Here is a 14135-nt window from a genome sequence, read left to right on the forward strand (position 1 = left end):
TCAATGGAAGGGCATCAACTGGTGATGGTGACATAGGACACTAGCAGTGCTGAATAGCTTGTGCACAGCAGTGATAGGGTAACAAGACACAAAATGGCTTCACATAGGTCAGCTATCTCATGTCTGTGTTCAATAATACACTGAGTCCTACCCCTGCCCCCAGGATTGTCCCTGACCTTGATTGGAAACTGAGTCTTACCCTGACCCAATACTCCTATGCAACAATGCACTTCAGAGCTGCTTGTTGCCTTGGGGCTGCAGGGTGGAGGTGGTTTCGTGTACGTCCTCTGTGCCCCTGAAGAAGCACTTTAAAACATTTATTTGCTGGGGCACCTGGGTGGCTCAGTCGATTAAGCATCTGACTTGGGCTCAGGTCATGATCTCGCGGTTGGTGAGTTTGAGCCCCACGTCAGGGTCTATGCTGTCAGCACAGAGCCTGCTTCGGATCTTTTGTCCCTCTCTCTCTGCCCCTCCCCCACCTCTCTCTCTCTCTCTCTCTCTCTCTCTCTCTCTCTCTCAAAAATAAACATAAAAACATTTATTTGCTTATATTAACTCAATGGTATCATCTTCTTCAACAAATGAACAAAGGCAGCACAGTTATGTCAACAGTTATTTCTTCAACAAGCAGTTTCCAGGTGCCGAGTATGTGCTAGGCACTATCCTCAGTATTATCATTCCAGCGACCTTAAAGTCGGTGAGTGGATGGGACGCCTGGGTGGCTCAGTCACTTAGGCATCCAACTTCAGCTCAGGTCATGATCTCACGGTCTGTGGGTTCAAGCCCCACATCGGGCTCTGTGCTGACAGCTCGGAGCCTGGAGCCTGCTTCGGATTCTGTGTCTCCCTCTCTCTCTGCCCCTCCCCCGCTCATGTTCTGTCTCAAAAATAAATAAAAACATTAAAAAAATTTGTTTTAAAAGTCAGTAAGTGGAGACAGATATGAAAACTGGTCATTTGAATATGATATTGAGATCTATGGGAGCCCCTGGGGGTTTCAGAGTGAGCAATCAATGTTGCATTCCTTGCCTTATGGGCCTCAATTCCAGAATGGGTATGCTGGTGGTGGACCCTTTCCACAGGCCCACAACGCACAGCATGCAGACACAGAAGTGCTCCCAACTCATCGCAGGAGTAGCTGCCAATAAAAGATACAGCCACAGCTGTTATGAAGAGGGCAAATTCTCTGTAGTCAAGAGTAGCCTGAGAAAGGAGGAAGATGAAATCTTGGATCTGGGACTGGAAAAAATGGAGGGAACTTGGTTAAATGGAGAGACAGATTAGATTAAAACATGATTCTCCCATGTGTTCAACTCTTTAAATCTTGCTTTTAAATGCATTTAAAAATCGATCAAATCCCTTGATCGATTTACTTTGCGCTGCTTGCCTTGAATGCTATTGGTTTGCTTTTGTATTTTTTCCCCTTGTGTATTTGAAGGTAGGTAAAGTGAGAAAAAGGATTACAGGACAAAGAAGAATGAATGAGGTGCTTTAAACCCAGCACTGTGTGATAGAACTTTATCAATGACTGGAAGTTTCTGTTCTGTGCTGTCCAATATGGTCGCCATGGGCCACATGTTGCTACTAAGCAACTGAATTGAGGCCAATGTGACAGAGGAAATGACTTTTTCATTTTATTTTAAATATTATTAGTATTCACTGTATTGGAAAGTGCAGCTCAAACCACTCAGCAAATAGCCCATGCACACCCTAGTAAAGGTGTTCCTAGGGGCGCCTGGGTGGCTGAGTTGGTTGAGTGTCCAACTTTGGCTCAGGTCATGATCTCTCAGTCTGAGATCAAGCCCTCCATCTGGCTTGTTGCTGTCAGTGCAGAGCCTGCTTCGGATCCTCTGTCCCCCTCTCTCTGCCCCTCCCCCACTTGTGCTCTCTCAAAAATAAAAAAATGTACAAATGCTTCTATTAACCTAGTTATGGGGGCACTCATTTGGGGTTTAACAGGCTTGATCCATCAGGGGCTGGAGGATCACGCTTCCTATAAATGACCCTACAAGGGTTTGTTCCTCATTTGCACAGTGCCTTCAGGTACCTTATCTCATTTAATCCCCTAAGAACCCTGAAGAGGAGAGGATAGAGATGATCATCCTCATGAAAACCAGTAAGCAGGTAACGTTAGCAAGCCCCTACAGCAGATAAGGGTGCAGACTCAAGGCCAGGTGTTTGTCCTCCTAATTGGGAGGCTCTTTCCAGGGGGACAGCACCAGCGGAAATGAAATCATGTTACTAACGCCAACTGCTCGCAGCCTAGGCCTTATGTTGCAGGATTTTATTACCTCAATACCCGGAATTTGTTGTCTCGCTGCTTCGAAGAATGAAGAGGTGGACACAAAATGAGCTGCAGGCAAAAGTTTATTAGAATATCAGATTAGAAAGGAAGAACAGTAGGAAAGCTCTCTTTACAGAGAGGGGGGCATTCAAAAGTGAGTGCCCGTGGACTATAGGCAAGGGTCCTTGCTTTATAAGGTTCTGGTCAGCTCCCCTACCCTTCCCCCTTGTTCCTTCTCAGGCCCTACCCTTATTGGCTGGACAACTCTAGGTGCTGGGTTGTCCATTCCTGATTGGCTCTAATCCCATTGTATGAGGGGTGGTCTATGGTCATACTGTTCCTTGTGGGTCATAGGTTTTATGGTCTACTACTTATTTTTAGTCAGGTCTTTTGTCAGACTCCTGAGGGAAACCTGAGGGGGAGCAGGTGGGGTCCGTTACATTCTTAAAAGGAACCTTAAGCCCGAGGGAGTTTGCCGTAGTCAGACATTCCCAGCATTGTTCCAAAATATGTGTTTGTCCCCCCCCCAGGGACCTCAGGTCCTATCCTTTCCCTCTCTACCTATTTTATCCTCTCTTTCCCTATCATACGTACAGATGAAGAGAGGCACTCTGCTTCACATGGCTCTGCCTTTTTCCTACTGGACTGTGGCTAATAGGGTCATAGACTATTAACAGGAACCCTCTTTTAGTCCCTTCCCACTGCCTTGATTGACGCAATATGGATGTTTTTGAAAACTTCATTTATATATTCAAAATTAGGTACTGAGCCCCAACCGGGTCCCAGTCAGTGTTCTAGATCTGGGATACAGCTGTGCACAAAGCAGAGATCCCCTTCTTGTGGAGTTGACAGTATGAGTGGGGGGAGACAGACAAGAAATAGTGTATATACTGGATTGTTTTAACATTTCAAAAATATTTTAAATAGGTCGTGGTCTCTCACATCTTTTATGGCACGCACACTGTCCAATGTATTTTTTGTGTGTAAATCTGCACCTGCACTTCAAGAAACTGTCTGGCTGGCTGAAATGTGGAAACACCTTTCTATTTAGTCTTTACCATGTGTCGAGTGCCACCTATGTGCAGAGTCTGATACTAGGGACCTTGGAGAGATGCAGAAGAATGAGAAGACAAGGTCCTGTCTTAGGGGCTTCCCAGCCCCATGAAAGAGGCAGTCCTTTCCCTTCGGAGCTCCTAGCCTGTATGAGCTGACAGACTAGTATGGGAAGGCAAATAACTTCAGGACCCACTTACAAAGGGGAATCCCAAGTACGTGCAAAATGAATCCAGGCTAGACTGTTCAGAGTTGGGTAAACCGTCCCCTCTCATGATGATGGGAAACAAGAGAGGGGACACCATAGGAGCTGCTGTCAGTCTTGGGCACAAGCCTAGACAGTCACCCCCAATACAAACCCAGCTGAAGACGCAGAGGAGAAAGGAGGGCCAGTGTGTGTGTGTATAGGAGGGGAGGTGTCTTGGCTGGGGAGTGGCAGCAGGAAGGAGCCGGTCAGAGGTGGAGGGGGTAAGTGGGGACAGCCTAGGCAGGGGGGTCCTCCCTGGAGCGCCCTGGTTCCTGGACAGCCGTTAAGGAAGCGAGGTGAGAAAGGGTTAAGTGTGCCCCTCCACCGCCCCAAATGCTTCCTGTGTTTGAAATCCTTCAGGTCTCCAAAATCCTCTGGCCCCCGGCCAGGCGGGCATTGTCCAGGAGCGGTTGTGGGTTGTCGGAGCAGCGGTGCCGCCTTTGTTGTGGGGCCACCTCGAGGTTCCCTCTCGCGCCCTGGCTGAGGCCGCACAGTGTGCGCTGGGAGGGGGGCGGTGCGGGAGGCTTGCGCTCTCTCTCTCTCTCTCTCTCTCTCTCTCTCTCTCTCTTCCTGCCCCCCCTCCAGCCCTCCAGCCCTCCAGATGACCACATGACCAAGTGGGCTCGCGGCCAAGCCACAAGCTACAAAATGCAGCCCCTGGAGTGAGCGGGGAGCGTTCTCGCTGGCAGCCTGGGCTACGGGCAGTCGGAGCCGCGGCCGAGCAGCCAGCCTCTTGGAAAGAGTTCGCCGCCGTCCCCGAAGCCTCCCGCTGAGGCCAGTGTGGCGGCGCTGTCCGGCGGCGGGAGAGGGAAGCTGCCGGAGAGGCGGCGGCGAGCGAGCGCGGCAGCCGGCCAGCCCGCGGCGCAGCCCGGGAGCCACGCGAGCTCAGCGCCCGCACGCACGCACGATCCGCGGCTCGCGCCTCGCTTCGCCTCGCCTCCCGCCCGGCCTCCCCGGCCTCCCCGCCCCCTGGCCCCCGGCTGCCGCGCGGCGGCAGAGGAGCAGCATGAATCTGCGGCGGTGCGTGCAGGCGCTCCTGCTGCTCTGGCTCTCCCTGACCGCGGCGTGTGGAGGTGAGTGCGTGCCCTGCCGCTCGCCCGCGAGCCCCTCGCCGGGCTCCGGGACCGCAGCCGACGCGCTCCCTCCCCTCCGCCCCCCAGCTCGCGCGCTCTCCTCCTCCCGGGACCGGGCGCGAGCCCAGCGGGAGCAGCCACGCGCCGGCCGCGCCGGGCCACCGGCTGACTGACAGGGCGCCTTGGGCCAGGGACCCGTCGGCCGGCCGGGCCGACCGCTTCCTCCGCGGGGGAGGGGGGGGGGGTGCCTGGCTGGTTCGGGGGCATCACCCGCCCGGGGCCTTGCCCCTCCCGGCGACCCCTCGAAGTCCGAAGAGCTCAGGGCCGCTGGCGTGCGCCCCGGGTCCCGCGGCCTGCACCCCGCGTGGTGGAGGGTGTATGTGGGGCGGGGGGCGTCCGTCTCGCTCCCCGGGAATCAGCGGAGGGAGCCGACCTGACTGAGCCTGGTGGGCTGGCCTCCCAAGTGGAAGGTTTTCCGGCCCCCGGAGGTTAGGGGCCAACCGCCGGTCCTGGGGCGCGGGCCACTGGGGATGATGTGCCAAGATGCAGACGTGACACTTGTTGCATAGGCAGGAGCGCGCGGCGGGGGCGGCGGCGTGGAGCCCAGCTGCCGCTCCTTCCAGCCTGCATGGGAGCGGAGGCAGGCTTCCCCGGGGCCGGCCAGGCAGGGCCAGGCCAGGCAGCTCTTCTCTTCCCTTTCCCCAAGGTCCTGTCTGGTCTGTTCTCCTGCTGCCGCAGGAGAGGCACTCCTCGAAGACTCCTCGACACCCCGACACCCCGGGGACTCCTTCTTTGATATCCTGGCTCTGGCCTTTACTCGGCCCCAGGCAGGCTTCACCTCAGTCCCCGTGTCTCCAGGCACCCAAACAGGAAACGTGGACCTGACTTGACACCTCCATTCGGAGAGTCCTTTCTCCCCCACCCGCACCACACACCGCCCCTCACCTGGCATATACTTGGCGCTGGTGCTCCCTTGCCCTCCCCAAACCTGGTTTCCCCAGATGCCCTGGCAGCCCCGGCCCAGGCTGCTTGTCCCCTGTGTGTCAGTGTCTCCTGGGGCGGTCAGCTCCCACCTCCAGCTGCCGCAGTCCTGTGATCTGGCTGTCACTGCTGCCTGCCTGGCACCACAGAAGGGGAAGGCCAAGACCAGGTGGACTAATGCCAGTGCCAGGGCTGGAGTCACAGAAAGGTGGGAGCAGAGGGAAGGAGAGGGCAGGGCAGCAGGTTTCCTAGAGGAAGGGCATGGGGCCCTACTTAGTTCCAGACCCTCCAGAGTAGGAGGATGGCCTGCAGCCCAGGAGCCTCTGAGGGGCCTGGCAGGGCTCTACCTCTCTCCCTTTGTAGGCTGCCTCCTTTCTCTGCTCTTGCCTTTTGGCACTGCCCTGGCCCTGGGAGCATTGCCTGGCTTCTCAGGAAGGTGCAGTTGGTTGGCTCTGTCACCCCCTGTCTTCAGCTAGCTGTCCAGTGTCTTCTTCTCCAGGACCCAAGTGCTGGGTCAGCCTCTTCCTTGGTAAGAAGGAGCCAGGCTTTTCTTCAGAAATCCCTGTCAGGCAGGCAAACAGAGAGCAAAAGGTATGAATGAGGGACACCACATGGACCTGCCCTCCAGGAGCCTGCTATCCAACGCAGTTGGCAAGACAAGACACCCGCATGACACCACTACTGGCAAATAGTCCAAGGTGGTGCCTTCAGGGAAGAAAGAGTGGGTGCAGAGAGGGTGTCCCAGAGAAAGCTGGGGCTTTCTGATCTACATACTTGGTGCTCCCCCAAGAGACTATGGGGAGACCCTTGGGCAACCGACTACCACTAGAACCCTTTCAGGATCCAGCTGGTAAAGGGAACAGGACAGCTAGTTTCAAGGGGGAAGTAATACTGTGTTTTGGCCCAGACCCTGTCACCTCTTGCTTTAATTCACCCTTCTTCATTAGGCCATCTGTCTTCATGCCTTTGTTTGGGTAAATTTAGTACCCTCACATTTTGCTTAAGCCTAGCACTGGACACTTCTAAGGTTCTCAGTGCCTTTTCCATTCCATGACATCTCCTGGAGCCAAGGAGGGGCACTTCCGGGCAGGTGGCCACCAGCCAAGGGTCCGGGTACCTATGGCCTGGCTCCTCCTGCTTCCTATCCTGGATCAGAAACAGGGACCCAAAACCACCTTGCCATTGGCCCAGACTTGCATGCTCTCCCCAGCCAAAGTCTCCAGTCAAAGTCCCAGGCCTGAAAACCTTGCTTCTTCCACAATATACTCTGTCCTGACTTGGAATGTCCCCCCGCCCTCCCCTCACCAGACACACACATACTCCTTCAGTGCCTCCTGACCTGGGATACACCTTGTCTTCTGAGTCTGAGAACTGCTGGGCCAGGGCCAAGTGTCCCTTGGTCTTTGAGCACCTCTCTTTCTCCTTCTCCCCTCCCCCTCCTCCCCCTCTTCCTCCTGAGCCCTAACTCAAAGCCTGTAGTCACGGCGATAGTGTGAGGATAGCCTACTCTCAGAGAAGGGGCATCTGCACCCCATCCCCAGGCCCTAAGTGCCAAGCACTCTTGTAACCTGAGTCAGGCCTCTCCGGCGAAGGGTTAATGCAAGTGAAGTGAAGGGCCAAGCTGCCAGAGTGTGATGTGTCCAAGGGCAGCAAAACTGGCCCAGGAAGATAGCTCAGGGCACTGGGGTGGAGGGCTGGGCAGACAAAGGAAGGGTGCCTCATCAGGGAGGTACCTGTGGTACCACAGAGCAGTGGAGAGGACACAGCCAGTGGGTCGCCAGCAGAGCACTCGTGTGGACTTTTAAAGCAATCATAAGATAGGCTGGACGGCAAGAGGAAAAACAGGTGCCTCATTCCTGGTGAGGCTGGCATGTTCCTGAAAAGTCATATGCACTTCTTTGTGCACTGGCAGGGTTAGAGTTCAGGTTACATGAAAATCAAATCCTGTTCACCCCTGACCGCAGTTCTCAGTGCAGAGATGCTGGAGCCCCGTTCTGATGGTGCTTCAGAGAGCAATGGCTCTAGTTCCTCTAGGCTTCAGATTCTTTGGGGGGTTGCCCCAGCCTCCCTTTAAGTAGCAAATGGGTTGGAAGAAAATATTTAAGTGCACTGAGGATGGCCGCCATTTCTAAAGGGGAATTCTTTTGTACAGGCAGGACCTCTGCAGTGATGAAAATCAGCAGCCTTCAAATGTCCCTTTGGACAGGATAAAGCCTGGGTTTCAGGTGTCAGCTTATCTTAGGGTGAACCAGACTCAGAATCAAAAGTAGGAAACAGGTGGGTGATGGGATCAGGGTGTGGGAGGAGCTGCAGACTTCCTGCTACAAAGAAGACAGTGAGCCCCCCCACCTGATGGGATGCAATGTGCCAGGGGCTTCTGGGTGGCTGCTCTCTGGGGTCTGGCTCAAAGTAGTTCTTCTCTGCAGGCTTGGAGTCTAGATGTCTCCCTGGCCAGAGTCTGAGCCAGCATCCCTGTTCCCCATCCTGGTTCTTGACCTCCCCCCACTTAGGGCCTTTCACCCCTAATCCCCCCTTCCTTACTGCGGCCAACACGCATAGTCCTGGGTGCTGAATACTTGGAGATGACACCCTCCCCATCTAGGCACCTTGCCTCTCTTCTCCATGCCCGCTATACCGCTGGGGCTATAACCTGTGCCATCGTCCCCCCACCCCCACCCCAGCCCCAGTAGTCCAGGACATGGACTCAAGAACCAAGGCCTCACATTATCAAGACCCCTCAGGTCCTTCCCTGTGCCTGGCCACACCCTCACCACAGTCCTTCCTGTCCTGAGTGTTTCTCTGGTACTGACTCCTTATCAGCCTCATTCTTACCCACCTCAGTGGTCAGGAAGAGCCTTGAGGGGACCCCAAAACACAGGGCAGAAGCTGAAGCAGCTGAGGTTGGAGGGGTGCTTCCTGAATGTTCTTCCCTCCTCTCTCCTTCCCTGGCCCAGCCCTTTTGCAAATGGCTTTATGACAGACAGAAGTGACTTCCTGCCCCACTGCCCCAAAGTGCGAATATAATTTGTTTTAATTCTCATAAGGTGATGGATTTTAATTGTCATTAGGGGAGTAGCTGACACATTAACCCACCCCAACCAGAGGCACAGGAGTGAGTGTGGCTGGTAAACAGTGGGGTCCTAATGGGCCTGTGGCTCTCTTGGGGAAGGCGATAGAGGACTAGGGACTGTGCATGTGCACAGTGGGACTTGAGTGTCTGAGAGAGCAGCAGGGCCCAGGAGCCTGGGTGGAGAGGGCCCAAAGGACAAACCTCGCCTGCTTTTGGCCCAAGAGGAGGATAAATGCCTGGAAATTGTGTGCAAAGGGAGGAGGAATCATGAGAGCCAAGGAGGCAACAGAGGAACCAGAGCATGGGGATGCTGGAGGCAGGAGGAGGGAAAGGAAGAGCCGCCAGGGGTATGACTGGGGGGCTAGCAGCCAACGGGTGGTTCTATGGAAACTGTGAGCTAGTTGTGGGGATTCCTGGATGGATGGAAGTGGGGCTTGAGGGGCAGGGACATAGCTGAGGGCGAACCCGGTGGTGTGGGAGGAGAGAGACTGGGATTAGTGATCACTGACCTCAGAGGCTGTATTTCTGCAGGCCAGCCCTGGACTGGCCATTGCACAAGTTCCCCGCAAGTCCGCCTTCTGCCCAGCACTTTCTCATCTCCCTGTTCTGCCTGCTTCCAGAGGCCAGGCTTGTTTCTGGAGTGCAAGCTTGCCTTCCCTGGGTGCGCTGCAGCCTTCATGAGAGCCGGTCCACATGCCTTCTCCCTCACTGTGCCTAATGACACCCAGCACCACTTGGATTCTATCGTCAGGGCTTGGCCTGACATCAGGAGGCTTCTACTCTAAGCCAGATGTGGACAGATATAGAGCAGAGCCCTAGAGAGCAGAAGAGAAGCCAACTGGGATTTAAGTGGAAGGGGTTTACATCAGACACAGGGTAGGGGTGTGATCTGGGGATGAAAGGAGATGGGGCATCTGGTGGGGGGTACCAGCTGCAGCAGACCACACCCCTCCTGATGCACACACTTGCTGCTTCAAGTGACCATTCACTCAGTGGTTCACTCATTCATTCATATAAGATATTTTGGTCTCTAAATCTGGTCATAATCTGAAGGGAACCCAGCTTAAGGCACACAGAGCCAGAGACAACCCCCCACCCAGCCATACCCACAGGGAGATCACAAGGAGCAAGTGAGATGCCTAAACACTGATGAGATGCCCAGGGGTGAGGTGTGAGATCTTGAGTACTCAAAAGTGGGTCACCTGCATATTGAAGGATGTAGGAGCACAGTGACATGATGTTCTGGATTTGCTATAGAATGCTTCACAAAGAAAGGGGATAACTAAAGCATATGTGACTCCATCTGGAGAACTGTGGAATCTGGGTGATGGGTACATGGTGCTGGGGGGAGTCATGTCATTGAAATGTTGTATGTTTGAAATGTTTTAAGTGTATCCATTGCAAGGGTACAATGGAGGGGGGGTTATTGCTTGCTGTGCCCTAACCAAGTATAGACATATGCCCCAAACTGTACCCCACAATGATGTTCTAAATGAAGAATATGTTTGCGCCTGCCAGAAACATGAGAGAGCTGCCAAAGGACATAAAGTGAGCTCCATAAATCGCAAGATGTGAGTAGCAGCCAGGGCAGTGTAAAAATTGCAAATTGTTCACCAAGATAGAAGATAAAAACAAAGAAAAGCTTTGATGAGTACTATCTCATGAAGAGATTGCCCTCTACCATGAGCCCATGGCCCCCTGTCCATTTGCATCAGCCTTCCTGGCTAACGGGCTTTCTTCTTCCTGCAGGGCCCCTGCTGCAGCCTTCTGATGGGAATGGGCTGGAGGAAGCCAATGTCCGCCACCTGGTGCAGCCCAGAGGGTCGAGGAACGGACCAGGGCCATGGCAGGGAGGTCGGAGGAAATTCCGCCGCCAGCGGCCGCGCCTCTCCCACAAGGGCCCCATGCCTTTCTGAAGCAGGTACTTGAGCCTCTGGTCAGTGGGCAGTGGAAGGAGCAGGGAGGGACAGCCTGGAAGCCTGGTGGCCCTGCTGCTTATCACTGGCAGACACCTGTCCCAAGAAGTTCCAGCCCCACACATAATACAGGGGCTTACAGAATACCCATCTTAGACCTTCCTTTTACAGACATGGAGACCAAGGCCCAGAGAGGCCTTACACCTCAGGCCAATCTCCCGACTCTCTAGGAATAGGGTGCCAGCTCCCCTCCACCCTGCTGCCTGGGTTTGAGCAGGCTGGCCCAGTTGGAGAGTTCTAGAAGTCCTGGAGGGCCTTGATGAGCTGGAGAAGGGTGCCCCAGGGTATGCTTATAGGTGTGCAGGGTGGATGTTCACTAGACAGGGGGAGGGAAGCAGAGAGCCTTGGGGGCAGTAGGCAAAGAACAGGAAGAGAGTTGTCCAGAGCCTTGGGAAAGAGAAAAATCCAAGGCAATAGCAGAGAAAGCAAAGCCTAAGACTGTCCCTGAGACCTGGCCTGCGGTGTCACCCCTGTAGCCTGGACAAGGTGGCACCAACTCAGAGACCTGGGGCTTTAGGCTCAGGGTTGTGGGGAGAGGGGAGTGAAGCCTGTCTCCTTTCCTTTCCCAGATTGTTCTTTTGACCTAGGACATGTCAGTGACTTCTCTCTGGTCATTTTTGTCTCTTTAGGACTGAACGGGTCCCTGAGTACCCACCCCCTGCAACTCTCACCAGTCCATAGATTGGTCTGCTTCTCTGGAGCCCTCACATCCATTTGCCTTTCATCTTGCACCTGTCCTCGCTGCTGATGGTCCCAGCTCTTCTCACCCACCGGCTTCCCCAAATGGCGTGATCCTGCCCCTAGTTGGGATGATTCCCTTTTTCTCCAATGGATCCATTCAACCCCTCTTCCTGGCTCTTCCCTAGACTGATTTTGGAGACCCAGCACTGGAAGGCCAGCCTTCTCCTACCCCACCCCCCTTCCTCTAGTCCCCACCTCCTCCCATCTAACAGCCCAAGCTTCACCCAGCCCATTCTTCCTCGGGCGTGCTCTGCGGGCTGGGGGGAAACACTCCCTTCTTCAGTGGGCTTCAGCAGATCCCAGGCTTTCCAGTCAGGTGGACCCTTCACCAGGCAAGGAGCCTCTGGTTAGAGGGGCTGGGGCATCAGGATGCAGACAGGTGCCTGGGGAGGGGCATTGGAATGGGGGTTGGTTCTCTGGTGAAGGGGAGACGGGAGGCATTGGAGAAGAGGAGGGATAGCTGCTGTGGCCTTTTCTTCATCCCATGTTTGGCTTAAGGAAGAGGCAAAGGAGAGGGGCCATGAAGTACTTTGTTACCTCTCTCACTTTTCTGTGTCTCCTAACACTGCCCCCCACCCCACCCCCAACTCCTTCCCTCCCTTGCCAGCTAGTTTAAGCTCTCACTCAGGAGATGGCTCTGTACCCTCCCAGGAGCAAAAGCCAAGCAGGAGGGTTTTTTGCCAAGAATCACAATACCAGCGCCAAAAGGAACCTTGATGATCACTTAGCTCCGCCTTCTAATGCAAACTCCTGTAAAAATGGACCTGGAGAGGGATAGTGACCTATTCAGGGTCACTGCAGAGCCAGAATGAAGACCCAGGTCTCCCGCCCCATTTGATGACGTCCTCTTCCCTCTTAATGATATCTTTTCAGAACACATTAAGTGCCTTTCCCAAGGTTGGGGCTGGGGGTGGCAGGGAAGGGAGAAGCAAGCCAGCTATGAACTGCCCCGTGGTGGTGTGGGGAATGAGCTGCTCCCGCCTCCCTGGCCTGCCCCTGCCAGTCCATTTCCCAACTGGGGCTGTAAAGTTCCATAACTTGCCAGCTGCCCCCATTCCTGCAGCACTTCCAGACCCCAGGTATTCTTATAGGGGCAGCTCAGGTACTGAGGCTACTGTTCCAACCCCAACACTGGTTTTCAGAAGCCAGAAGGTAGCCTTCAGGAACTGGACTCAGTAGCCTTCCCTTCATGTTGACTGGACCTTCTTTCCCAGGGGCCTTTCCTTAGGGGAGGGGCAAGGGGGAGAAGAAGGAAGGGAGGGAAGGAAGGAGAGAAGGAAGGAAGGAAGGAAGGAAGGAAGGAAGGAAGGAAAGATGGGAGGAAGTATAGGTCCGAGTAGGCTTCCTTCTCAGAGGCCTCCCAGGGGAGACAAGAGCCTGATGGCCACCTATGTATGTGTGGGGACAGGGGGAGTCAGGGCCCCCCGAATCCCATAGTAATCCCAATATTGCCTAACTGCCTCTCCCCCTTACCTCCGCTGCTGCTAATGCTACTGCTGCTGCTGCTTCAAGGCCCACCCTGAGGAGCCAGTCTGGGCACCTGCTTCCCCCTACACCCCTCAGGCTGGGAGTGGGGGCTGGCCAGTGTCCAGAAAGCCTCTTCTGCCACTGATGCCCCCACCAGGGATTGGGCCTTCTTTCCCTTCCCCCTCTCTGTGTCTCCTGCTTCATCAGCTGCCCAGCCCCATGGAGAAAGGGGGAAAGCTGGGGAAGGTCCAGAGACACAGGGTGGAAGAGGGCAGTGGGGGGCTGGGGGACTGTCTTATTTAAAATGGTTGTGTATGATTCTTATACTAATTTATACAAAAATGTTAAGGCCCTTTTCATTAAGAAATTGTCCCCTTCCCATAATTATGTTCACTGTGTTTGTAAAGATTGTTCTGTGTAAATATGTCTTTATAATAAAGAGTTAAAAAGCTGACAATTCACCTTTGCTCTTGGAGGTCATATTCAGGAGGGGCATTCCTGTCCCCTGAGGTCCATGGTTGTCCCCATGCCCACTTATCACACTTGCACGGAGGTAAGTGCCTGCATCCCTAATTGATTCCAGGTCAAATGGCCTTGAACCAATTTGCCACAAATTCACAAAAGGACTCTCTTTGCTTAATGACTGGTTCACATAACACTCAGTCCACTTTTAAATGTTTTGGCGTCTGTTTGGATGTCCTTTTCTTTTTTTCTTCAGTGTCATTTAAAGATTTTTAAAAAGCAGTTTATTTAAGGAGATTCTGGTTAAAGGTGGGATTTCTGCTAAAATGTGTCTTATATCCTTGGTGGGTGTCTTCTAATTTTATCTACTTTTGAACACTTTCGGGACTTTTTAGCCAGTTTGCCTTTCTTGAAAATTGTTATGTTTCCTGCAATAAGTACATTTGGTAATGACTTTGTATGTATCATTTTACGTTTCACAAAATAGAGCTGCTTGATGAATGAGAATGCCTGAAAAATAAACTGCAAGGAGTTCAATACAGTTCTGCCCCATCTGTCTCACTTCTTCACGCTTGTTGTCAAAATGCTAATGCCTTGCAGAACAGAAAGGGGCTCGGGTACATGCTAATTTGGTTAATCAACTCATTAGGTTCACACAGGCATACACAATACAGAGTAAAACCCAGTGAAAGGGAGACAGGAGTGATAAAAAAAGGTCCATTTGATAAATCTTATGGGCTTTTCTGCAGATTTGATAAATCTGTCAAGTGCTAGAAATACAT

The 14135-nt window shown here is 53.5% G+C and overlaps 1 protein-coding gene across 1 annotated transcript; it reads left to right on the forward strand.

Annotated features, from left to right (window-relative positions):
* Positions 1-3996: 3996 nt before the first annotated feature.
* Positions 3997-13894, forward strand: APLN (apelin). The gene is made up of 3 exons (XM_081792349.1): positions 3997-4656; positions 10457-10628; positions 11313-13894. The coding sequence occupies exons 1-2, from the start codon at positions 4590-4592 to the stop codon at positions 10621-10623; spliced, it is 234 nt and encodes a 77-aa protein (XP_081648475.1). The 5' UTR covers positions 3997-4589; the 3' UTR covers positions 10624-10628; positions 11313-13894.
* Positions 13895-14135: the final 241 nt, after the last annotated feature.

Source organism: Panthera onca, chromosome X, assembly GCF_046562875.1.
Source record: "Panthera onca isolate mPanOnc1 chromosome X, mPanOnc1 haplotype 2, whole genome shotgun sequence".
Taxonomy (NCBI): domain Eukaryota; kingdom Metazoa; phylum Chordata; class Mammalia; order Carnivora; family Felidae; genus Panthera; species Panthera onca.